The 26,589-nt window shown below is 45.6% G+C and overlaps 2 protein-coding genes and 1 long non-coding RNA gene across 3 annotated transcripts; 1 reads left to right on the forward strand and 2 right to left on the reverse strand.

Moving 5' to 3' along the window:
- Positions 1-170: 170 nt before the first annotated feature.
- Positions 171-6,232, reverse strand: LOC105039768 (coproporphyrinogen-III oxidase 1, chloroplastic). The gene is made up of 8 exons (XM_010916032.4): positions 5,536-6,232; positions 4,154-4,229; positions 3,287-3,381; positions 2,263-2,346; positions 1,321-1,408; positions 707-831; positions 524-622; positions 171-430 (listed from the first exon to the last, which is right to left on the reverse strand). Exons 1-8 carry the CDS (start codon positions 6,091-6,093, stop codon positions 362-364), a joined length of 1,194 nt encoding a protein of 397 aa, XP_010914334.1. The 5' UTR covers positions 6,094-6,232; the 3' UTR covers positions 171-361.
- Positions 6,233-13,526: 7,294 nt separating this feature from the next.
- On the reverse strand, positions 13,527-19,190 carry LOC140857429 (uncharacterized). The gene is made up of 2 exons (XM_073256232.1): positions 19,014-19,190; positions 13,527-14,453 (listed from the first exon to the last, which is right to left on the reverse strand). The coding sequence occupies exons 1-2, from the start codon at positions 19,188-19,190 to the stop codon at positions 13,527-13,529; spliced, it is 1,104 nt and encodes a 367-aa protein (XP_073112333.1).
- A 6,657-nt stretch (positions 19,191-25,847) lies between these two features.
- Positions 25,848-26,355, forward strand: LOC140854857 (uncharacterized). The gene is made up of 3 exons (XR_012137969.1): positions 25,848-25,891; positions 26,000-26,092; positions 26,253-26,355. It is a non-coding gene; the product is annotated as an uncharacterized lncRNA (long non-coding RNA).
- Positions 26,356-26,589: the final 234 nt, after the last annotated feature.

A 26,589-nucleotide genomic window follows, 5' to 3' on the forward strand; every position in this document is an offset into this window, starting at 1 on the left:
TTTAGTCCCAATTTCTTTGAAAGGCACAACTGCATCTTTCTCTTCGGCATTCCAACCAAGTGCAGCCAACCACACATTGATCTCCGCATTAAAGTCAATTACTGGAAGAAATTACCACCTCAAATACAGAAGAAAATATCATGTCTCACCCTCAAACGACACCAAGTGGCTGATCAAATTTTTTGTTGATTGAATCCAACTCAGATTATAATATTCGGTGCACTTTCTATGTCGCGGTTTCAACAAGAGCCTGACTTTTATTCATGCTGGATACACAACAAATCTGGATGAGAAGCTTCCTAACTACAAAACAGGAAATAAACAGCTCCTACTCAAACAATACACTCCAACTCGTTTACAGTCAAAGCCATTCTTTTGGATTGATACATGCATCTAGAAGCTTCCATTCTTCACTTCCTTCTTCCGGTTGCTGCACAGTAACACACTCAGTCAGATTCAAACACTGAAAGAAAAAAGTCAACAAAAAAAAAAAAAGGGAAAAATGAATGGCCGATAAGATTACATGATCATATTCCCATCGAGCTGTTAGTGGAAGAGAAACAAGAATGCTCTCAATCCGGCCTCCTGTCTTTAATCCAAATGTTGTTCCACGGTCATAGACCTTCATGATCGGTAAAACATCAGTCAAATCAAAACCTCGAGAAAAAAAATGAAAATCTAAATTTGTTAATCTTCCTCTGCATACCAGATTGAATTCCACATAACGTCCCCTTCGTAATTGTTGCCATGCCTTGTGTTGTTCTGTAAAAGGCACGTCCTTTCTCCGTTCTATAATAGGTATATATGCAGGAACGACAGATTTTGCACACTCTGAAAGACATAAGCTAAAACATGATAAGCAAAAGAACTGAAGAATATTTTATTTGCAAAAATTACATGAATAAAAAATTATAACAATTTCTTTAAAATTGACATGGTGCAGAAGGCAAACGTATTTTTTTGCAGGGCTCCTCAGCACAACAACGCCTCAAGTTTGTTTTAACTGTTCTTTTTGCTTACGTATTTAAGCCTTGATAACAGAGGTTCTTAAACATATTCTAGCTTTACATTCAGGATGCTGCTTGTTTTAAATAAGAAAAGCCCTGACTGACTGCCCCCTGATCCAAATCAAACAACTCCTTCACCTCTTTGGCTATGCAGCTAGGCCAAAGATCAGCTTAATTCTAAAGGGGCACCAGGCATATATCTTAGGCATGAGGCCCATTTTACGTCGATGCTCAGTAAACGTCTGACTTTCTTAATTGCATCTGCTCTACAATTAAAACAACAAGGCATGTTATGATCTATGGTAGGAATTACCAGTAGAGAAAGCTAGAAGCATCTCTTGATCACAGTCATTAAGGTCATCAAAAAATATTCCACCAAGCCCACGCCGCTCACCACGGTGCTGCAGAGAGCATCAAATGATGATTAGAAGAAAGACTTCTATGTTTACCCAAAAAAATGAAGGAGAAAGAAAGAAACACTTTGTTCAAACATTCTGTCTTTTTCCTTTTTCTTTTTTTCCCCGAATTCCCCCTTTAAGACAAGAGTCCTGACAACATTGTATTAGTTTAACCTATATCCCCCTGCTTAAGAGGGAAAAAATTGTAATTTACTAACTAGTTATGTGTCTGGTAGCCTGACGATAAAATTTTCCAACAGGCAGAGCCAAGGAACAATATCATGTTATTGCACATTTTAAGTTAAAAAATCTAATAAAATTAAAAAAACCAAAGGTCTGTAAAACCTTGTGCGACTGTAACCTAATATATCATTGGAATATGTCTTCAAACAAACAAAAAAAAAAAAAACCCACCATAACTTCACAATGAGAAAAACTGTACAATGAGATGTTATGCAGCATCAATTCGTATGTTATATTAACTCACTCAAACTACCATCAGATGGCCAAAAATACTCTTTACCATTCCCAGATTGCCTTGGAGATAGATGTTTAAAGAAAAAGAAAAAAAAAGCAGCTATTAGTAATATCAAACATTAATTTTACTTTATCAATCAACATAGAGAACCTGCACAATAACTCATATGGCCTATTTCTTTACAAAGAAAACATAATATCCCTTTCAAAAATATGGGGATGGTGACAGAAAGGGCACCCATTAATTATACAAAAAAGCTTCCTAAAGACAAGGCATCAGATATCATTAAGAACATTGATTTCATCAATCAACAAGTTGGACCTGAAAAATGTAGGAACAAGCATAGCTCCTGAAATGAAAATTGAAAGGCTGAATATACCTTGATAAAGAAGTAATCATCGCACCACTTTTTGAACCTGGGATAGAAACTTGAATCAAATTGATCACACGCTTGCTTTTGAATCTACAAGAAAAGGAGGCAAAGAAGGAGAGAAGAACACAATGTCAAACTTTCTCAATCATAAGTTGGAGATCATCAAGCATATATGTTTCAGTTGTATTCCACATCATTTTCTAAGAAGAGTTCAAAAATCTTGGAACAAACAATTGTGTGTGGAGGTGGGGGAGGGCATGGGCATTGGATGATCACTTCCAGGGATATATAACACAGACGAACACAAGCACGTAACCTAACTTTGTTACATATCCTGAGTCTGATAAAGATGAAAGAAATAAAAATCCCTATACAGTAAGCTTGTCGAGTACCAACATCAAGTACCAGATACCAGAGATTTGGAGGTGACCCTTTCGCCATTCCAACATATAATCTTGTCGAATATAGAACAGTATATAAAATTCAAGTTTATGATAATAAATAGTAAAACATGAATTCTTTATGATAAAATTGACTCATAAACTAATAAAATCTAACAATAGTGATATGCCTAGGTTCAAATTTGATCTCAAGAATGTGCCTCAGCAATTTGAATTGCAGAAGCCATATAAATATTGGATAAACTGGGGTTAGAACAAAACAAAAAAAAAAAAAAAAAAAAAAAAGGAGGGACCATCAATTGAAAAGATTTTCATATCAAATAACAATGAGTGCTCCCTTTCTTTCCCTACATCAACAGACTGTAGAAATCACAAAACTAACAGAAACTACAGAAAAGGAATAGGATACCAAGCTGATCTGCACAATCCAGCAGCCTCACACTTAGGAGAGAAACCACACACTAAATCCACTGCCTTCCATAATTTTACAATAACTATCACTTCCATTGGTCAAAGAAAAAGGAGGCAAACAGATAGTGTATCCTATTTTCTCTTCTTCTACAATTGGTACATCTGAAAAGAACACAAAGTTCAAGAAAACTTGAAATTGCCTGGTTTTTTACACATACCGTATGAAAATGCTTTACATCTTCCTCAAAGATATAGGCAGGAGTCAAGTCAGTGCCACCACCAAACCACCACTGCCTAGGTGCACCAGGAGCATCTGCAGCCATATGTCACAATTTATAAACTGTCAACACCATAATAATTTTAAATAACTGTGGCAGAAAACATATATCAATTTGAATTTAGTGGATGAAAGCTGGTCATTTTGATTGTTTACTGCCCTACTTTTTAGCATATCTTGCATTTGTCCTTTATAAGAACACTTGCAAGTTCTAATATAACTAGGTTTGGCACTGGTATGATGGGTTTTTCATACACTTTTCCAGTGACTCTTTTCAGAAAAAACATAAAACACCTAAGAAACAAAGAACAGAATGTAATTTGCAATTGAATTCGACTTCAGTAAGTTTGATGATCAGATTTAATTTAAAGTGTTCATAAATATTTCAAACCAGAAAATTTAGTTTATTATACCCCCAAATTTTTCAGTGAAATAAAGTAACATGTTACACTTCAATGACAGATACTAGGCCTTGGATGAAAAGAAAAATTAATGCCATGGAAGTTGCATCATGGAAAAAAAAACTATGATTTGAATTCATGTGGCAGTTGTGCCCCTCTTTCAAAATTGACTCCCACAAAATCATCTGACATGACCCAACCAACAGCATCTCAAAGAAAACACTTTTTCAACACTTTTTCTCGCAACATCACATGTTTGTCATACATTTTTTTTTTTAAAAAAAAAGGGTCCATTCCTCTACAAACACATGCTTGACAGAAAAGAACAAAAATAAAAATATAATTGGTCAAAAAAAAATCTCAAAATAATAATTTAGAAAAAAAAAAGTTAACTTCCAAATATGTACCTTTTGGTGCATCAGTCTCAAAATATCGATAGTTGAAATGCAAAGTTGGGGCAAATGGATTCTTTGGATGTAAAACCTACAGAAAGAACAGAACAGCAAGAATTAGATTCTGTGGGGCGAAAAGATAATTGCATTATCAACTTGGTTACTGCAATAACAAAAGATGCGAGTCCCTTTTTTAGTTATTCAGAGATTTCTACAGAAATTCAGCTACATGCATCAATTATGTGCATTAAACAGGTATATACCTACACCAAGTTGATTATATGCCTCAAATTTTTAAATACCATATTTACTCAGAAAGCACTGGAAATATTGTGCAGAAGCAAATAGAAACTTTAACACATTTTAAACAAAATCACTATATCTTTTTCCCAGTTAAGAACCTGTTTGGATAGTTGGGTCCAAATCACATAGGATTTGTGGGTTGGGCCAGTATAACCATTAAAAAATATTGAATTAGAGGCTGGGCTTAGCCTGCGTCTACAACCATCCAAGACTATCTTTTATATGAGGTCATTTTTTTTCTCCCTATGGGATTCGGGGCACTCCACTCGAAAGGCCATTGGATATTGGGAATATATGCCTGGCCCAGGTTTCTTTTTTCTAGCTGTACTAGTCCATACCCATGAATCCCATGAGATTTTGGGCTTGGACATCCACACAGGCCCTGAAGAGCACTACTTCACCACGTGCTATCTATTTATTATTTCCAAGGCAGACCACCACACGAATTTGGCAAACAAGCACTTTATATCTGCTTGAATAACATGTTAAAATTATTGGACAAAAAAAGCAACCCCCAGATGATCTGGGAAGGTGTCATGAAACGTTGGTATGGAATTTTTTTCAATTCACAATACATCAAGGTTTGGAAACTCAGTTTTGTAGTTAACATGTGCCATATCAAATCTAATTATTAGTTTAGAGACTGAAATCAACTAAATACTTCTTTAGTAGAATAGGCAAGTGTTCACAAAACGGTACGACAGGTAAGTCAAATAAAACGTCCGAAAACTTTGGCTAAACTGATAACTTTGAGTCGATGCCAATAAGAAAGGGAATGAGCGATGGTACTCCAAATATAATCTAAAATTAAGAAATAAGAACCATGAAATTTAACCAGCCACATTATAGATCACCAGAAATTTAGACTTTTCCCTTTTTTTGGCGGAATTTGATGGCCAAAAGAGGTCCGAATCCCAAAAACCTGAACCAAAATCCCCTTCCATATTTTAGACAGTTTCAAAATCAAAAACTTACCACCCAAACATCTACATTACTACACACAAAAGAAAGGTCTTTTTAAATAGTTAAAAACATACTTCCACGACAATTGCACTAGAAAAAGGAGATAAATTTATGCAATTCCAAGCACATACCGAACTAATTCCAGCAGCAAAGAATGGCACGGGACCCGCCTTCACCGACGAATCATCACCACCAGCACCGGATTCCCCTTTGGCAGCTCGGTAAGCCTCCGGGGGCATGACCCCATACACCACTGACACATTAACCCCAGCCTTCTCCCAAACCCCACCATCTTGCAACACCCGGCTGATGCCCCCACCACCACCAGGCCTCGACCACACATCCTCCTTGAACTTCCCCCCGCCGTCGACTGCCTCAATGGCTGCGCAAACCTCGTCCTGGGCCTCCCGGATCATCCTCTCAAAGCGGCCCCGGACGGATGTCGGGGCGGCGGCAGCGGAGTCATCGGCGGCCCGGAGAAAGGTCTCCGGCCGCTCGTTCTCCGGGATCTCCTTCTCGATGGCGACGGCGGCACGGATGGAGAAGGGGATGGCGAGCCGTGGCCGGGCCGAGAATGTGGCGGGGCGGCGGAGGGTTAGGGTTTGGGAGGGGAGAAGAGATCGGGATTTCCGGGTTTGAGGGGCCGGGGAAGGAGTGAAGAGAAGAGGGGAAGAGACGGCGACCGGCATCGCGGTGAAGGGCGGGGGGGAGAGAGAGAGAGTGAGAGAGGGCTGGAAATTAGGGAATGAGGGGTGAGGTTATATTGTTCCCGTTACCGGCGGCGGCCCATGGTTTTGGACGGGGGCTGGGAGGGGTGGGAGGTGAGCGAACCGTTGGGCGGGGCTTTGTTATCCCGGATAAGGAGATGGATGGATTTCGCCACCTAGTCGGGCGCGATTGTTTTCCTGCCTATCCAGAGAGAGTGAGCAGATGTTGGTTTAGTGTCGGAGGAAATATACTGTTGATTGTGTGACAGGTGTCCATGTGTGATGTGTAGCTGATGAATTTTTCGTGTTATAGCACTGATATGGACAGGTGTTGAGCAACAAAGGCCGGTTGGAGAAAGCTTTGACGGTAGATTAGGAATGGATCAAGGAAGTATTGGAACCAGTGAGCGTCGCGGTAATCATCATACCAGCGGAGACGGTACTGCCGGATACCGGGATTCCGTAGAAAGTTGACCAACGATGAAGGCTGACTTGTTAAAGTCAACGAGGGAAGTTTGTTTTACATGGTTGAAAAATTTTAGGAAAAAGCTTTCTGGGGTGGTTATTAAATCATACAAAAATGTGTGTAGGCCATGTCAGCTCTGGTTGGAGCTCTGGGTTCGTTTGGATGATCAGACTTCGATCCAGCATCAGAGGCGGCAAAAGGGATAAAATGGCTGGGATGGATACCTAGTTTTTGGGAGGCAAGGAACGATTAATACCCGTTTATCTATAATTTGATCTGAGCCACTGAAAATTAGTGATATAACAATTTCATCCGATATCCGATTCGAATGGGACGGATGTTGCTTAATCTAATTAGAATCGTGATGGATATGGATTCCAAAAAAATATTCGAAATGGATTCAGATCGGATATGAATAATAATATATCCCGATTTAAACCTAATCTGATAGGATCTTGATATATATCATCTTTTCAAAATTATAATAATTTTATATTATTTATATGTACTCGATCCGATCCAACTCAATATTTTTTATCTACCCAACCCAATTCGATCTCATCCCAAATAGATACGAAATGAGTATGGGTATGAAACTTTTACTTGTGGAGCGAATACAGATATGGGTCAATCTGACTCATACCTAATCTGTTTGGTGCTTATTGTTTGGAGTTTCGGTTGCATCTTTCACAAAAGAATGATTCTCCTTCTTTCATGACATCAATTATTAGATTGCACCGATACCTACTTTGATATTTGTGCAGATGGATAGAAGAAACATATTTGAGTGCTTCAAGATCCATGCACAATCCACCCGTTGATATTACAAAAATGCACAATACTCCGCATCTCCACCAATCTGTTGCGGCTAATCCCCTCGTCGCCTGGTCGCCGGGAACGAGCGCCTGCGAAAGAAAGTCCACACTGGCCGGAGGCGGCTCCGGCGGGGACCCTCCGACGGTCAAGTCAGAGAGGAGACTAGGCAACAGTGAAATGAAGACAGAGAGCTCAATCGAGAGAGAAAGGGAGAGAGGGAGCAAGCCTGAAAGTTTTGCCGTCGGGCCCCTGCACTGTTGCCTTCCCCGATATATATATAGTGGAGCGTGGTATGGCGCCGTCATTAATGGCGCGGACAATTGAGGAATTGTCAATTCACCGTAGAATGTCAGAGTAGCCGTAAAGATGTCAACTCACCGTGGGGCCGTCAAATCACTAGGGTTGACTATGCCATAGGCGGGATAATGTCGCGCTGCCATGCCGTTGTCAGGACTGACAGCCTCTGGCGGTAGTACGGCGCCTGGAGAAGCCGTCCGACCCTGGGTCAGTGGCCAGCCGAGGGGCGCTGGGTAGAGCTTCGGATTCCTCCTACGATCCGTCGGGCACGTCGCGGGAGTCGGGCACCGGACTCCCTGGTGCAGTCGGTCGGGAGGGTAGAAAGGGTCTGCCCGACTGACGTACCTTCAGTCGATCGATCGGTCGGCCGATCGGTTGGTCGGTCGGTACAGTCGGTCGGTTGGTCGGTCGGTACACCCCAACAGTTGCCCCTCCCCACTCCTGAGCCTGACGTCGCATTAACCCGCGTCACCACGCAGGCGAAAGGAGTGGATTCTTTGCTGCATCCTGGATCGAATTTGCCGATCTCACCGACAGATGGTCCGGCCAAGTCGACGTCAGATGTCCCGCTGTTCGATGATGGGACGTCAAACAATCTGGTGCCAGGCGATCGGGTGCCAGACGATTCGATGTCAGGCGATCGGATGTCCGACGATCGGGTGCCAGACGATTCAGTGTCAGGCGATCGGATGTCTGACGATCGGGTGTCGGACGATTCGGTGTCAGACGATCGGATGTCCGACGCCTTTCGGAGAATGCAAACCGCCGCCCAGCGCCGGTTCTGGGAGCGCAGGGCGCTGTCAGGCGTCCCATCGGGAACGCGAATCACCGCGGGCGATTTAACTCTAAACCGCGGCCCTTTCGCCACGTGTCGGAGGTTGTTGGGCCGACGTCCTTCGCATTAAATGAAGGCGGTGCGGCCTTCCCGGGATGGGCGTGCCGAACCATCGGGCCGAAGGGAGGGCCCGGAAGCCGCCACGTGTCGCCCATTCGGGGGATCTCGATCGGCGCGGCGTCATCTCGGCCATCGAACGGCCCTATATATATAGGGCCACTCGCTTGAGGCTCCATTCCTGACGACTTGCTGCGGAGACTCTGCCCGAGTGCTTCTTCCGTCGTCGCCGGCAGCTGCCTTCTCTTCCGCTCTCACAAGGGTCCACCCGGGGTTCGTGCTTCCTCCTGTTTTGCCTTAGCTTTCCTTTAAACCTCCTTCCTTCCTTCTCCTTCTTCTTTGGTCTCGCCTTTCTCTTGGTTCTGGTGCTATGGCCGGAAACTCATCTCGGGGGGCTCGGTCGGGAAACCCGACCGATGACTCTCGATCGACTCCGGAAGTTGAGGTTTCCTCGCTTTCAGGGCCGAATGTTGATCGGCTTCGGGATCAGTATCATATCCCGGAGCAGTTCCAACTCTCCGCCCCAGGAGCCTGCGGTCGGGTTAACAACCCACCGGCGGGCCAGGTGGCACTGTACGTCGAGGACCTCCGGGCTGGTCTTCGGCTTCCGATTTCAGAGTTCGTCCAGAATCTGCTGGATTATTACGGACTTTGTCCGGCGCAACTAGCGCCGAACTCTGTCCGGCTAATAATCAGCTTCGCCTTGTTGTGTCAGCTTCTGCCGACCAACCCTCGCATCTCTCTCTTTCGGGCATTTTTTGTCCTCCGACCCCACCCTAAGGCTCGAGGGTGGTGGCTCTTCAACCCCCGAAAGGGTCTTTCCTTCATCACTGGCCTTCCATCGTCCATCCACGGGTGGAAGAACCAGTTTTTCTTTGTTTCATCTTCTTCTCCCTGTGGCTTCCCTTCTCGCTGGGGCGTGCCCCGAACCGAGGCGAACGAGAACAGTCGGGTGGAGGCGGACGACCGGGAGGACTTCCACCGACTCAAAGACATGTCGGTCCCGAAGCAGAGGGAGCTTGTTACCGAACAAGCCCTCTATGATGCTGACCTGAGCTTGATCCCCCGTCTAGGTACCGCCCGACCCATCGGTTGTCTTTTTATTTGGCATTCATTCTCGTGCATACATTAATCCTTCCGTCGGTATCGCAGGGACACCGTCGAGGATGAGGCCGACCGACGCTGAAATCCGACAATACGCGGCGAGGAAGAGGCAGGCATCGGGGGCCGGACCTTCACGACCGCCGAAGAAACCCTCCACAGCGGCGCCGACCGTCGAGGCATCGGCGACCGACCAGTCGGAGCCGGTGATCGCACTCGCGGCTCTGGCGATGCAACCGGAGGAGCGGCAGGCGGAAGAGGCGGCTGAAGGGACGTCGGCGGCTTCGCCGGTGGGTGTGGCGTCGGATGCAGTTCGGGAACCCGAATGCTATCCGACGGCGTCTGCAGCTGCAACGGGGGGTGCTACGTCAAACTTGAGCATCCCATCCTTACCGGATCCACTGGCCGGGGTGGCCGATCGGGGGAAAGCCCCGATGGACCCTGCTGACGACACAAGGTCGGGGAGTCGCACTGCGGCGCCTGGCGCTCAGTTCCTCGAAGGAGCATCGGCACTGGCCGACCACAACCTGGCCAGGAGGCTGTGCCAGGGGATCCTCCTCTCGGCCGACGTGGAGGTGCTGAAGTCTTGGCAAGTGACCGAGATGCTATCTTCGTTCTACCCGACCATGGTCGGGGTAAGTTCCACTTCGTCTCCTCTTTCCTTAGTATTTTCATTGTTTCGCTTTCCTGACGTAACGCTCACGTCGGCAGCTGATCTACACTATGTCCGAACTTGAGGTCGGGTACTGGAGGTTCGAAAATGTCCGGGCGGCTTGGAAGGACAGGGCGGCGGCCGTCGAAGCCGACAGGGCGATGCTGGTCGAACACCTGAAGCAGTCGACCGACTGGTAGGCGAAGTTGGTGGACGAGATCTCTCGTCTCGGGTCCAAGCTAAAGTCGGCCCGAAAAGAAGCCAAGCGCAAGGGTCGGACTGCGCACCATCTGCGGCGCGAGTGGGACGGCGTCGCCGTCGAGCTCGAGGGCGAACGCGAGCAACTCCGGGTCAGTCTGGAGAAGCTCGCCAAGGCTGAGAAGGACCTGTCGATCGCCCAGGCCGACGCCGACATAGCGAAGGCAGAGGCAGAGTCGGCGAAGGACTCTCTCGGCCGGGCGGAAGAGGAAGCAAGGTCGGTGAAGGAGTCGGCGAGTTGGGCGGTGGACGACTTTCATGGCTCCGACCGGTATCGAGAGGAGCTGCTGGAGTCCGACTTCGCATCGTACCGGGTGGGGTACGAGGATGGTCGGGATGCAGTCCAAGCCCTGTACGCGGAGCTGGACCTCAGCGGCATCATCCCACCGGGGGTCGAGGACCAAGCAACGGAAGAGATGGCCGACCCATCATCGGGAGGCGTCGCCGTGGTGGGAGAGGCCGTCCCGGAGCAGGTTGCCGAAGGGGAGACGGCCCTGACTTCCTGCCAGGCCCCGACCTGTGATTCGACGCCGACCGCCAGCCGAGTTCCGACCGACGATCCTGCACCGGCCATCGACCCAGTACCGAGCGCGGTGGATACACCGGTCATCCCCGAGCTTCCGTCAGTCAAAGAGATTGACTCCGAGGGATGATCGGCTTCGTCCGCTTTTATCGTTTTTGTTTTTCTTAGTACACTTGTAATCGGGCTTCGGCCCGATTTTGTAACCGAATGAACTTAAGAACTTTCTAGTTTTTCTTTCGACTTTCTTTTCTTGCCTGCTGGGATGTGCTTGTAATCACGGACTTCTTCTAGCGCCAAGCAGCCTTGGCGTGCCGCATTAGGACACCCAATCGCCATCCCGTGTCGCTAGTTGAGATAGTTGGCGATTCAATGTGAGGTGAGCAAAGACGAACCCCGACCACTGATCGTCTGTGTCAGGACCTAGATCGAACATCCATCGTTAGGCCGCAAACCGAATACCGAAGTCGAACGCGCGTCGTCCTGGCTTCAGTCGGGAGTCGACCAATTTTAAGGCACGAACGTGCTGAGTCGGCCGCACTGGCGGAGTCGAAGGCCGTTCGTGGAGGAGGAAGTCGACCGACCTTCAGGCGCATCCCGGTGGCCCGAATGTTGTCCGATGTGATCGGTCAGACTGCGTCTGTTACATTGTCGTGCGCAGTCGACGCGTCTGGTCGGGAAGACGATGGTAGGTCGAGTTCCCCTCACCCAGACTTTGGTCGGGCGCTTGTGTAGCGCCTTGTGATAAACGGTGGTAAGTCGAATACCCTTCGACCGGCTTCGACCCGATCGGTAAGTCGCGAACGCAGCGTTGGTTGCGTTGGCGCTTTTGCCTTTCCCGGCCGGAGCGGGGTTGGCGAGTCGGCTAATCGTTCTGCCCGAACGTTTTAGCCGAAAGTTGTAGAAGGAGTGTAACCCCCATTTTTGCAAGTGCGTCGGTCCTTCAAACGTTCGACACAGCATCGGCGGCCAGCCCGACGACCCGCAGTAAAATGTTAAGTCCATGTTGGGACGTCGGGGCTTGCATTCCTTGGTGAGCACCGAACCGCAGTCGAAGGGCCGAAACTCCAGGCTCCGAAGTTTAAACTAAGTTTGTATTCCAAACGGGGGGAAGTACAGATTTCACTGATGGTACAACCTCAGATTGTCGGCGTTCCAGGTTCGAGGGATGGTTTTCCCTTCCAGGGTTTCCAGTCGGTAAGATCTCGGTCTGTAGGCGTCGGCTACCTTGTAGGATCCCTCCCAGTTCGGGGATAGTTTTCCCTGATCCAAGGGTTTTAAGACTTCCGCCTTCCTCAAGACCAGGTCTCCAGGTCGAAAGAGCTTTGGCTTTACCCTGGCATTGTAATACCGGGCCACCTTTTGTCGGTAAGAAGCCAAACGAAATTGTGCTTCGCGTCGGAGCTCGGGTAAGAGGTCCAAGTCGGCCCTCCGACACTCAGAGTTGTCCGACTCACGATATTGCTCGACCCTAGTCGATGGCAATCCGATCTCCAGCGGGATCATGGCTTCTATTCCATAGGCCAAGCTGAAAGGTGATTCTCCGGTCGAAATACGGGGTATCATCCGGTATGCCCATAGGACGGAGTTCAGCTCTTCGACCTAGAGGCCCTTGGCTTCATTCAGTCGGATTTTGAGCCCGTGCAATATGGTCCGGTTGGTCACCTCGACCTCGCCGTTGGACTGTGGATGTCCGATCGAGGTTAGCCGGTGTGTGATGTGAAACCTCACGCAGAAGTCTCTGAAGTCTTGATTGTCGAATTATCGCCCGTTGTCGGTGATAATGGTATGCGGCAATCCGAACCTGAAGATGATAGATTTTTGGACGAAGTCCTCCATCTTCCGCTCGGTAATCTGCGCCAGGGGTTCGGCCTCCACCCACTTGGTGAAGTAGTCGATGGTGGCGACGACTATGAACTTTCTTTGGCCTGATGCTGGAGGGAAAGGACCGAGAATGTCGACCCCCCACTGAGCGAAGGGCCATGGAGCGATAATAGGGGTGATCTGGCTAGCCGGTCGGTGTTGTACGTTGACGTACTTCTGGCATGGTTCACACCTCCGGACCAACTCAGTCGCGTCCTTCCTCATGGTGGGCCAATAGTAACCCTGCCGCAGGACCTTGTAGGCCAAGGATTTGCCCCCCAAGTAACTCTCGCAGATTCCTTCGTGCACTTCTCGGAGGGCATAATCTGCGTCGGTCGGTCCCAAACACCTGAGTAAGGGGAGGGAGAACGACCTTTTGTACAGTCGGTCATGGATCATCACGTACTGGGAAGCCACCCACCGGAGTCGTTTGGCTTCCGCAGGATCTTCGGGTACAGACCCATCGGTCAGGTACCGAGTGATCGGGTCCATCCAGCTCTGCCCTGCCGCTAATTGTAGTACCTCCTCGACTTCGTCGATACTCGATCGCTCAAGATTTTGCACGAAGGTCCGGCCCAAGGCGCCATAGTCGGACGTCACAGAGCCGGGAGAGCGCGTCGGCCCGAGCATTTTTCGCCCTGGGGATGTGAGAGATCCCAAAGTATCCGAAGGGCGCCACGAGATCTTTCACCTTTTGGCGGTATTTGGCCATGGTCGGATCTTGTGTTTCGAACTCGCCTTTGGTCTGTCCGACGATCAGTTGGGAGTCGGAGAAGACTTGGAGACGGTCTATTTCGAGCTCCAGTGCTAATTTCAACCCCGCAACGAGTGCCTCGTACTCGGCCTGATTGTTGGAGGCCTTGAAGTCGAATCGGAGGGCGTGTTCAGTGACCACCCCCTCCGAGCTGGTGAGCAGGAAACTGGCCCCGCTCCCTTGAGCATTGGAAGCCCCATCGATGTGCAATACCCAGGCCAGATCGAGGTCACAGTCAGAGGTCCTGACCTTCATGGGGTCCCCCTCCCCCGATGGTAGGTCGGTCGTCGGGCATTTGGCGATAAAGTCGGCCAGAACCTGAGCTTTGAGGGCGGGTCGTGGCCGGTACTGGATGTCGAATTCGCCCAGTTTCACAGCCCATTTTGCCAGCCGTCCCGACGTATCAGGACGGTGCAAGATAGCCCTCAGGGGCTGGTCGGTGAGGACCACAATGGCGTGTGCTTGGAAGTACGGACGGAGTCGCTGTGCCGAAATGACTAGGGCGAAAATCATTTTCTTTACCTTTGAGTATCGAGTCTCAGCTTCGTGGAGCACCTTGCTGACATAATATATTGGTTGATGAATCCGGTTCTCATTCTCCCGGACGAGCACAGAGCTAACCGCCTCCGGGGAAGTGGCCAAGTAGAGGTACAGGACCTCCCCGACCTCCGATCTCACAAGGAGTGGCGGGGAGGTGAGGTACTTCTTCAGTTCCTCGAAGGCCTGCCGGCACTCGTCCGGCCAAGAGAACTGCTTGGCCTGCCGTAAGGTTTTGAAGAACGGGAGGCATCTTTCAGCCGATCGAGAGATGAACCGACTGAGGGCGACGATCTTTCCATTCAGCTGTTGGACTTCCTTCTTGGTGTCCGGGTGCCGCATGTCGATGATGGCCTTGATTTTCTCGGGGTCGGCCTTGATTCCTCGTTGCGAGACGAGGAATCCGAGGAACTTCCCCGAGGTTACTCCGAAGGTGCACTTAGTCGGGTTCAGCTTCATCCGGTGTCGTCGTAGAGTGCGGAAAGCTTCTTCAAGATCCCGGACATGATCCGAAATCCGCGCATTTTTTACCAGTATATCGTCGACATATACTTCCATGTTGCGTCCGATCTGATCTTTGAAGACCTTGTTGACGAGTCGTTGGTAGGTGGCGCCGGTATTTTTCAGCCCGAAGGGCATTACTCGGTAGCAGTAGAGGCCCTTGGGGGTCACGAAGGCAGTGTGCTCCTCGTCTTCAGGTGCCATTCGGATCTGATTGTACCCGACGAAGGCGTCCATGAAGCTGAGTAGTCGAAATTCGGACGTCGCGTCTACCAGCTGGTCGATCTTTGGAAATGAAAAGCTGTCCTTTGGACAGGCCCGATTCAGGTCGGTGTAGTCGATACAAATCTTTCACTTTTCGCTGGCCTTCTTGACCATGACAACATTGGCAAGCCACTCGGGATATGCAGCTTCTCTGATGAAGCCCGCCTCGAGTAGCTTGTCTACCTCTTCGTCGATGGCCTTCTGTCTTTCAGGAGCAAAAGACCTTTTCTTCTGCCTCACCGGCCTCACCGTCGGGTCGACGTTGAGTCGGTGCGTTATTATCTCCGGAGGGATGCCCGACATATCTGCTGTCGACCAAGCAAATATGTCAGTGTTGGCCCTCAGTAGCTCCGCCAGCCGTCGTCGTTCTGGGTCGGATAGCTGAGACCCGACCCATACCTGTCGGTCGAGGTTTTCTGCTATCGAGACGGGAACGAGCTGTTCGGTCGGTGAACCTCGTTCTTCCTCCTTCCGTTGGTCCATTTTGTCGATCGTCAGGGGGCCCTCAGCTCATCGCTTTGGACGGAGATCTGGAAGCATCGACGAGCGAGCTGCTGATCTCTGCACATCTCCCCGACTCCGTATTTGGTTGGGAACCGAATCAGAAGGCGATACGTCGAAACGATCGCTTTCAGGGCGTTTAGTTCGGGCCTTCCGAGTATGACGTTGTAGGCCGAAGGCACCTGGACGATCGTGAAAGTCAAATAGACCGTGCTTTGCCGTGGTTCGGTGCCGACCGTCACGGGCAGGATGACTTCCCCTTCTGTTGTGACAGCATCGCCTGCGAAGCCTACCAAGGGTGTAGGGATCCTCTTGAGTCGGTCGATTGATAGTCGTATCCGGAAGAAAGTCGAGTAAAACAAAACGTTCGTTGAACTTCCATTATCCACAAAAATTTTTTTTACATCATAATTGGCTATTGTTGCCGAGACAACAACAGCATCATCGTGGGGAGTTTGGATGCCCCAAACATCTTCTTCTGCAAAAGTAATCACATCGCCCGAGCGCGGCTTTTTCGTCGGCTCCCCTTCAGCAGACGTCCCCGGGCCCAGTCGTTTGAAAATCATATTGATGACCCCGACCGTAGGTTGATTAGTCGCCGCTTCTTCAGTCGGTTGGGGTCATCGGTCGGCAACGGGTTGAGTCGGCGGGTTCCTCCGAAACTTACCGAGATATCCTCGGCGGATGAGAGCTTCGATCTCATCCTTAAGCTGGATGCATTGCTCGATATTGTGGCCGTGGCCCCGGTGGAATCGACAGTACTTCCATCGGTCGAAGCCTTTTGCCTTCAGAGGCGGAGGCCGTCGCAGGTATTGTTCCCCCTCGATCTCCATCAAAATCTGCGCACGAAGAGCAGAGAGAGGAGTATAGGAGTCATACCTGGGGCGTGTCGGCCTTGGAGTCTGTCGTTGGAGTGACTTCTGGTTTCGTCGCGGAGGCGAGACCCGACCGACGGTCGGGGGCCTGCTAGGGTCGGCGGTGTCCCGACCCTTCCTCCGCTTTTCCTTCGGGCTTTTGAACTCGGTCGAGCACCGGTCGGAGGCTCCTTCGTCCGCTCGCATGTACCTGTACGCGCGCTCCAATAGTTCGACGTACGTTCGGGGGAGGGTTTTGTCTAGGGAGTAAGTGAATCGGGATGCCCTCAGTCCCCGTTTCATGGCCGAGATGGCCATGTCCTCATTGAGGTTCCGAACCTCGAGCGCGGCCGCGTTGAATCGCGTCACAAAGTGTCGGAGCGTCTCGTTTTCTCCCTGTTTGAGGGAGAAAAGGCTGTCCGACGTTCGCGATGGCTTCCGACTGGTGCTAAAGTGAGCCACGAAAGAGTGCTCGAGCTGCCCAAAGGAGTGGATACTTTCCGATCGAAGACTGAAGTACCAGGCCCTGGCAGCTTTGCGGAGCGTGGTGGGGAAGCCGATGCAAAAGAGAGCGTCGGTTGCCCCCTGAATCATCATGAGAGCTTTGTAGCTCTCCAGGTGGTCGATTGGGTCGGTGGAGCCATCGTAAGGTTCCACGTGCGGCATCTTGAACCGACTGAAGATCGGTTCGTCAAGAATGAGTCGGGAGAGAGGTTGGGCAGTCTGAAAGTCGACATCGTTTGAAGACTTCTGTCCGTCCACCTGTAACTGTGCGAGCCAACGGTTGATTTTCTCGAACCTGCGCTTGTAGTCGTCCGTCCGTCGGTGCTGGGATACCCCAGGAGTGGAGTCTCCTGAAGATTCCGAGAGGGAGGCGGACGGCATCCGCGATCGCTTCTCCTTCCTTGCTCGTTCCAGTCGGGAGGGAGAAAGCTGTTGGGACCTGTAGGCATCGCGCCGAGGCCACCCCTCCTCCTCTCTACGGGAGCGCTGCGGCAGGTGCTCTTGTGGAGGCGACGGGGATCGATGCGGGCGTCGGCGGCTGCTCTTGGAGGGCATCGGACGTGCCGTCGATTGCCCGACCGGTGACGGCGGCGGCCGTACCGGCTGTTGTTGGAGGCTTTTGACCGCATCCGTCAGCACGGTCATCTGCTGCACGATCGCCGCGATTTGCACCTCCGTGGTCACCGCGGGGCGTGGAGAACTGGGCTCCGCCGCGGAGGGTGAAGGAGAGGCCTCTTCCCGGCGGGAAGAGCGCCTCGCCGACCCGGTGACCCTTGATCGCTGAGCCCTTGTCTTTGTCATCTCAAATTCTGCGGGGATAGTGTACCGTAACGTCCCGTGCCCCCCTTCCTGGCGCACCAATCTGTTGCGGCCAATCCCCTCGTCGCCTGGTCGTCGGGAACGAGCGCCTGCAAAAGGAAAGTCCACGTTGGTCGGAGGCGGCTCCGACGGAGGACCCTCCGATGGTCAAGTCAGAGAGGAGACTTGGCAACAGTGAAATGAAGACAGAGAGCTCAATCGAGAGAGAAAGGGAGAGAGGGAGCAAGCCTGAAAGTTTTGCCGCCGTACCCCCCCACTGTCGCCTTCCCCGATATATATATATAGTGGAGCGTGGTATGGCGCCGTCATTAATGGCGCGGACAATTGAGGAATTGTCAATTCACTGTAGAATGTCAGAGTCGCCGTAAAGATGTCAACTCGCCGTGGGGCCGTCAAATCACTAGGGTTGACTATGCCATAGGCGGGATAATGCCACGCTGCCATGCCGTTGTCAGGACTGACAGTTTCTGGCGGTAGTACGGTGCCTGGAGAAGCCGTCCGACCCTGGGTCAGTGGCCAGCCGAGGGACGCTGGGTAGAGCTTCGGATTCCTCCTACGATCAGTCGGGCACGTCGCGGGAGTCGGGCACCGGACTCCCCAGTGCAGTCGGGAGGGTAGAAAGGGTCTGCCCGACCGACGTACCTTCGATTGGTTGGTCGGTTGGCCAGTCAGTCGGTCGGTCGGTCAGTCAGTCGGTCGGTCGATCGGTACAGTCGGTCAGACGATCGGTACAGTCGGTCGGTTGGTCGGTCGGTACACCCCAACAATCCTTATTTCCAAGGCGAATTGGCAGTTGATCATTATGCGATCAACCGTTTCATTTGATGCATTACAAAGAACACAGCCTCCCAAGGATGTCCCAAAGTTCCTAGCGAGATTATCTCTAGTATTGAGTTTATTCATCAGAAATAGCTAGAGGAAGCATTTGGCTTCCAGATAGCAAAAGCTAATTCGTTTTTAAATATTTGAAGGGTGAGAGGGCAAGGGAAGGGTGTGGGCTAGCTTATTTCACAGCTTTCGCTTTGCCCTCATGTTCCTTAAACTGTGGCCTAGAGCACTACAGTAAAAAAGATGGTTAGCGACGATTTTTTACCGATGTTTTTGAAAGCATCGGCAGATTACGTTGACCTGCCGACGTTTTTAAAAAACGTCGTGGTTCAACGACGCTTAAAAGCATCGTAAAATTTCATCATTTTCAATGCCGACGCTTTTAACAAAAGCATCGTTAAATAAAAAAAATATCGATATTTTGTTGCATCATTATTTAACGACGCTAAAAAGCATCGTTAGGTTCGATTAATACCTCCATTCTCTCATGTCCTAATCTATCTGCCGCCGCCCCCTCCCACCCATATTTCTCCATCTTCGCCGACCCCATCTTCGCCGATTCTCCGTAGCCAGCGCCGCATCCGCCGTCCACGCCGCACCGCCGTCCACCGCTCCCCTCTGTTATCGTGTCCGTCCACGCCGCACCATCCATGCCGTATGCCGTCCGTCTTCCTCGAAGCCACCCCACCGGCCCTCCTCTCCTCCTCCCTCCCGACGGCCGTCTTCGCAGGCCCAAAAGACCCTTCCGGTTCGATCTCGTGCTCGATTTGCCCCCTCCTTCGCCTCCTAATCCCAAGCTTTTGTTTTGTGTTGGGGTTTAAGGTTTTGTGTTGGGGTTTAAGGCTTTGCAAATCGTTCTTCCTGCTTATCATAAATAATGGATTTGCTGCTTTCTGTGCGACGCATTACGTAATAAAGGATTGTTCATTGATATGGATAGCAGTGTCCAGGTGATTTGATCTGAGCATTTTTGTTTTTTTGGTCCTGCCTTTGTTCGTATGGTTCTTGCTTTCTTGATGTCACGGTTTGTGATTCGAGGGAGAAAGATTGAATGATTCTGGTTTGGAGGAATCGTATGCATTACAGAGATTAGTTCTTTTCTTTTCTTCTTTTGCTTTTGGTTGGATTGATACGATTGACAGAGCTGATTTTGGTTTGGAGGAATCGTACACAGTACCAAGATTAGTTTTTTCTTTCTTCCTTTCTTTTACTCTCTCTGTTGGATTAATAAGATTGAAAGAGCTTTCCTAAACAACTTAGTTACTCAATTTGAGGTTATCTTGGGGTTTAATGGTGGAGGTTTGGAAGAAATTTTCTATTTTTTTAGTGATACAATTAGCTTTGCTGGAATGGTCATGTCCAATGCATCTTCTCGTATATGGAAAATGGGACTCGTCTCCTGAGAAGCCTTATATGCTTCATTCTTCTTCTGCTTATGTATTGCAAATGGACACATTTTGATGTTGAGTACTGAATTTAGTGGCAGCCTTTGGTTGGAATTTACTAATGCTTATGGTAAGTTACTGCCTCCTGTGCTCTGAATTTTGTCATAAAGATTATCAAGTTAAATAATTCGACTATGGAATGGGCAGTGTCTGATTGGCTTCCTAAGAAGTCTTCTATGGTTTATTCTGCTTCCTACCTAGTGGAACTGGAAATGGTTTGATGTCCGTATGGACCCATGGATGTAATTTACAGTGCTATGTCTAGTTGTTGCTTACTTTGCTACACTATCATGTAATAAAAGATCGTTCCTTTGATATGGAATAATAGCACTTGCTCTGGAGAGATCGTACCTTTTATTAAGACAGAATTTGGGATATCAAAGCTTGCAGGTGATTAAAATGAAGCATTCCCCCCTCTTTTTCTACATTTGTTTCTTTGTTCCTTTTATTTCTTGATGCAATGATTCATGACTTGGGTGGGATAGATTGAAGGATTTCAGTGCTTAATAAAATTAAAAAAAATGAGAAAAGAAAAACAATGAGGAACACTAACTATTTTTTTATGCAGCTCACCTTTATCATATGATCTTTGATATTATTTTAATGTCATTTTAAAAATATTAGGAAATATCACTGTGCCCCACATTCATGATAAATTTTCATGTATTAGTTTGTAGCTCATCTTCATTATATAATTCGTGACATTATTGTAGTGATATTTTTAAAAAATATCGAGAAATAATGTACATATTCTATTGCATTGCATAGAACCATAGACCCGTCTTTTGATTAATGTACATATTCTATTGTATCTGTATATTTATTTATTTTTGTACGGATAAAAGAATTATGTACATTGGTCAATTGATTGTCCAGTATGGACAGTTTGAAAAATGTGAGTAATTCTATAGGTCATTACAATAATTAAATGGTATGCTGAGGGTTCGAAAAAAATTTCGGACGATATTTTTTTTTGTTCTCCCTATACGGGAGAACTAAGAAAAAATACTGCCGAAATTTTTTTCGGCTCTTGTTGCATATCATTTGATTACTATAATTGACCTATAGAATTAATGCATTTTCTGAATGGGATAGGACCTTCTTTACCTATTAGTTGATGATAGCTGTTATTTTTTTGGATTTTATGAAATGACTGATATTTTTTACTCATTGCATTAATATAGATTGTATAATTTTTCTTATTTTTAGATAAGTTGCAAGTTCGATCATTTTTATCCTACAATGGACAAAAGTTGGATAAATAAACCAAAGAATAGTAAAGAATATTTAGATGGAGTTCATGACTTCATTAAATTTGATATGGAGAAAAGTAGTTTGAATGGAAAGATTTTATGTCCATGTCGGAAATGTGTAAATAGTTCTTCTTTAGATCCATAAATTATTGAAGAATATTTGGTATGGAATGATTTTTTAAGAGGTTATACCGACTGAATTTTTCATGAAAAATCTATGTTGCCATCATCATATAACCAACCCCTGACTCATTTTGGATCCACTAGCCTACAAGACAATTCTGCAAGAGATGATGATATAAGGGGTTTGATCACAGATGCTTTTGGACTTGATGTTCAAAATTTAAGAGAATCCAGTAGTATACAAGAAACAGTTGGGATGCTTGATGAATGTACGCATGCGGAACGTATACATGTTGAGGAGCCTATACATACATCTAATGATGAGATAGCTCGTTATCACACCTTAATGAAAGATGCAGATGGAGAATTATATCCGGGTTGTACGAAATTTTCTAAGATTTTTTTTCTTGTACATTTATTTCATTTAAAATATTTGAATAGATGGTCTGGGAAGAGTTTTACCATACTGCTCAAGTTATTAAAGGATGCATTTCCAGAAAGCACTCATTTACCACCATCGTATTATGAAGCCAAGAAAGTAGTAAAGGAATTGGATCTTGGATACGAAAAGATTCATAGTTATCCGAAAGATTGTATGTTATATCGGAATGAAAATGCTAATCAAGAGTCATGCAATGTATGTGGATCTTCAAGATGGATAATACAAAAAGAAGATCGAGATGATGTACTGAATGAATTGGATGCAACGCGAAGTAAAAAGAAACCGGTCAAGGTATTGCGTTACTTTCCTCTTATACCTAGATTGAAAAGGATTTATGCATCATCAAAAATAGCTTCATCAATGAGATGGCATGATGAAGGACATACAAAGGATGGAATATTGAGACATCCAGCAGATAGTCTTCAATGGAAAGCATTTGATGATAGGCATCCTGATTTTGCCTCTGATGTTCGCAGTGTTAGGTTTGGCTTAGCTTCTGATGGCTTCAATCCATTTCGGACCCTGAGTTCTACCTACAGCACTTGATCAGTCGTTTTGATACCTTACAATTTGCCACTGTGGATGTGCATGAAACAATCATCACTTATCTTGTCAATGATTATTCTAGGAGATAAGGGTCCAGGCAATGATATTGATATTTTCCTACAACCTTTAATAGAGGAATTGAAACAGTTGTGGGAGGGTGTTGATCCATTTGATGCTTCCAACGGTCAAATATTTAAACTACGGGCAGCTTTGTTATGGACTATTAATGATTTTCCAGCATATGCCAATTTATCTGGCTAAAGTACAAAGGGACGAGTCACATGTCCTCGTTGTGGAGATTCAACACATTCAATTTGGTTAAAACATGGAGGTAAATTTTGTTACATGGGATATCGTCGATGGTTGGAAGTAAATCATCCGTTTTGATTTCAGAAAGATTTGTTTGATGGTACTATAGAATTGGGATGTGCCCCTATTCCACCTTCTGGAACTGATGTTCATAGACAAATGGATGGCATCAATTACAGCTATGGTAAGCACTCAAAGTCCTCTAAAAAAAGAGGAAGGGATGATGTTGAAAGCTCAATGCACGAAGGATTACCAGAAGAAGTCAGTATCAGTACTATAGATACAGAGGTGTTTCAAAATCTAGACAATTATTTCAAGGATGAAAATGAGGAAGACACACAGATAGCATCTACACAACAGCCCAGTAAATATTTATAAAAAAAATGAAGTATCTTTTTTGACTTACCTTATTGGAAACATAATCTTATTCGGCACAATCTTGATGTCATGCATATAGAGAACAATATTTGTGATAATTTACTTGGAACATTTTTAAACCTTGATGGAAAGAGCAAAGATAACATGAAGGCGCGTCTTGATTTAAAAAAAATGGGTATCCGACAGGAACTTCATCCTAAAATACTTGCTAATGATAGAATTTATGTGCCTCCTGCATGTTACACAATGTCTGCTCGAGAAAAAGATAATTTTTTGAGAGTTTTGAAAAGTATCAAGGTACCTGATGGATATGCATCAAATATTTCACGATGTGTGCATCTAAAAGATCGAAAACTTTCAAATCTTAAAAGTCATGATGGTTACATATTGATGCAAGATATTTTTCTAATAGCTTTAAGATCGTCATTGCCGAAATAAGTTATTGCAATTGTACTTCGATTATCGTCATTCTTTAAGGCATTATGTTCCAAAGTTATTGATCCTCGGAAACTTGATCAGTTAGAATCCGATATTGCAATTACACTTTGTCAGATGGAAAAAATTTTTCCTCCTGAATTTTTTACTATTATGGTACATCTGCTCATTCACCTAGCTTCAGAAGTTAAAGTTGGTGGACCGGTACATTATAGATGGATGTATCCTATAGAGAGGTATTATTGCAAATCTTAAATCTTTTGATAATTTTATTAGAAACAACAGCATACTGATATTTTAATAAATATTTAATTCTTGAAGATATCTTGTGCGTCTTAAAGATTATGTGTGAAATAGAGCCTATCCCGAAGGCTCGATTGCTGAAGGATATATTACGGATGAATGTTTGATATTTTGTTCAAGATATCTTCAAGGTGTAGAGACTATTTTTAGTCGACTTCAATGGCATAATGACTTTGTGGAGAATGCAGAACTGTATAAATTCTTAACTGCTAGAAAATTCTTGGGAAGAGCTGAAAGTATTGTACTTGATCAAAAATCTTTAGCATAAGCACATCGTTATGTGTTACTTCATAGTGACATAATATCTGACCATCGCAGGTTAGTATATTTAAGGCATGACATCAAGATTTAAATTTTATATTAGATATAATATTCTAAATGATATATTTATATTTTATGCAGTAAATTTTTAATTTATCAGAGACGAGCCAATCATAACATTCGTCCTAATGCAAGGATTGAACAGCGATGGTTGGTCGAGTTATTTCCTATGTGACTTTCGAATCAGGTGTGATTTATATTTAATTATGGGATATATTAATTTTTGATACATATTTAATATCAGATAACTTAACAGCACTTCATCATATCATTTTTTTTAAGATATCAAAGATGATGGAGACAAATAATTTAGATGAACTAATAGCTCTTGCTCGAAGACCTAATAAGATTGTAAATAGATATAACGATTTCATAATTAATGGCTTTAAATTTTATACTAGAGAATGGGAGAAATTTAGAAAAATACAGAATAGCGGTGTTATGGTGGAAGTGGATGGAAAATTCTATTATGGTGCACTTAAAGATATCTATGAGTTGGATTATTATGAAAAATTTAAAGTAGTATTGTTTAGATGTGATTGGATAGACATAAACTCACCAAGGGATTTGAAACAAGATGCAAATAGATTTACACTTGTAAATTTTTTAAGGTTGATACACACTGGTGTGTTATTGAAGGATGATCCATTCATTTTTTTATCTTAAGCTCGTCAAGTATTTTATGTACAAGACGCAAAAGATAAAGATTGGTTTACTGTCATCAAAACAAAACCTAGAGACTTATATGATATGGAAAACCAAGTGGAGGATGATGACGATGACATTTATACATAATGTATGCCCTACAATTTTGTGCTAGCTGATGATTTAAATGCTACAATGACGTTGGTTAGGACAGAATTTGAAGAAAACACTACTGCTTGATTATTACTAGTAATAATTATTTATGATGTATATATTTTTCATTAATTATTATATTATTTTACTCCATATATTAACTGATTCTACCTTTTATTTATATAAATGCTAGGTGACATCATGCATCGCAGAGGACGATATGTTGGTGTGCAGTTTCAGTTTTCACAGATAGAGACCGGTACGTCTTCTTCAGCACAGCAGCCTGAGGCCAGTTCAGCTGCACAGCATTCCGAGCCCTGTCATTCTTCATCATCAATACAGCACGATCTTCCTGTTCATCAGTCAGATGATGAGATACACGTGCAGGGTATATATTGTCTTTCATGTAATTTTATTTTTATTTTATTTTATGTATATTTATGATATAGTTACTTTTATGTATTTTTTACAGATGGATCCGGGAGAGTACACCCCAGACGCGGATCCACAGTAGTATGAGATGTGTGGCAGATGCGTGAGGGCGAGAGAATTATTGTGGAGTGCAATCAACTAGGTCAGCCAATTAAGAAAGCTGCCTGTTTATTGACTTCATTTTTGGAGACTGTTGCTCGGAGGCCTCAGCTATGTCCATTGGGCTATGCAAAATGGAATGACATGCTTCCAACATACAAAGTTGAGCTCCTCCGAGTTATAGAGGTAATGAATTGATGTTCATACTGTATATTAATTGTTAATCACTTATATAATTTATTTCATTTAACTTTTTTTTTTATAGAGCAAGTTTGTTCCCCCTCCATCCACTCATGATTTTGTAATGAAGTTTCTCAACCGCAAATGAAAAGAATATAGAGCACAATTGAAAAGGGACTATATGAGACAGGGTATGACAGAGGAGGAGGTTGCTAGGAATTATCCTCTTGATGTACCTCCTCATCAGTGGATGGAGTTGGTTCATTATTGGTTCTCTGAGAGGGCACAGGTATATTATCTGCTCATTATCTTTTTTTTTAAATATTTTATAAAAATATTGATTTATATTGTATATTATATATTATACATATAACAAGTTCTTTACTTTATTTTACAGACTTATTCTGCTATTGGTAGAGCTGCACGAGCAGCTCAGTCTGTTCCTCATACATCGGGGTCGAAGAGTTATGCACGACTCTGACAGGAGTTTGTATGTTCCTTAAACTTTCATAATTAACTTTTAATTTTTATGTTGAAATATTTATATAACTAATATCATTATGTACCATGGACCATGTCTGTATCATGATACTCATATATTTTTTTAAATTATTATAACTGTTTGCTTAAAATTAAAATTATTTGTGTAGGTGGATGAGCATGGGAGGGAACCCGGTAAAGTGGAGTTTTATCGGATGACTCATTCTCATCAGGATGGTACTTTTGTTCGAGATGAGTCGAGAGATTTATATGTACGCCATTATTAATATTCTATTTTTTACAATGATTTTAATTTAATTTTGTTAGCTATTAATGTATAACTCTTGTTTTCAAAATAAATACAGGAGAGGGCTTGTGATAACCCGGCTCGATGGGCCAAAAGCCCACTTAGGAAAAAAAAAAACAGGGAAGAAGACTCCCGATCGGAGTCTTCTCTTTCCCTAGTTCTGATCAAGAATCGGACTCCTAGAGCCATTAAAAGACCCT

Source organism: Elaeis guineensis, chromosome 1 (assembly GCF_000442705.2).
Source record: "Elaeis guineensis isolate ETL-2024a chromosome 1, EG11, whole genome shotgun sequence".
In the NCBI taxonomy this organism is placed as follows: domain Eukaryota; kingdom Viridiplantae; phylum Streptophyta; class Magnoliopsida; order Arecales; family Arecaceae; genus Elaeis; species Elaeis guineensis.

Bases quoted from the DNA above. Each gene is read 5' to 3' on its own strand.
- LOC105039768 (XM_010916032.4), bottom strand. From the start codon at position 6,093: ATGCCGGTCGCCGTCTCTTCCCCTCTTCTCTTCACTCCTTCCCCGGCC. The intron at 3,382-4,153 runs GTACATATTTGG...ATATGGCTGCAG, and splicing joins TGAGACTGATGCACCAAAAG to ATGCTCCTGGTGCACCTAGG. The intron at 832-1,320 runs GTAATTCCTACC...TATGTCTTTCAG, and splicing joins GCTTCTAGCTTTCTCTACTG to AGTGTGCAAAATCTGTCGTT.
- LOC140857429 (XM_073256232.1), bottom strand. From the start codon at position 19,190: ATGGATGGTGCGGCGTGGACGGACACGATAACAGAGGGGAGCGGTGGA. The intron at 14,454-19,013 runs GTATTAATCGAA...GAGTGCCGGCAG, and splicing joins TAGGACATGAGAGAATGGAG to GCCTTCGAGGAACTGAAGAA.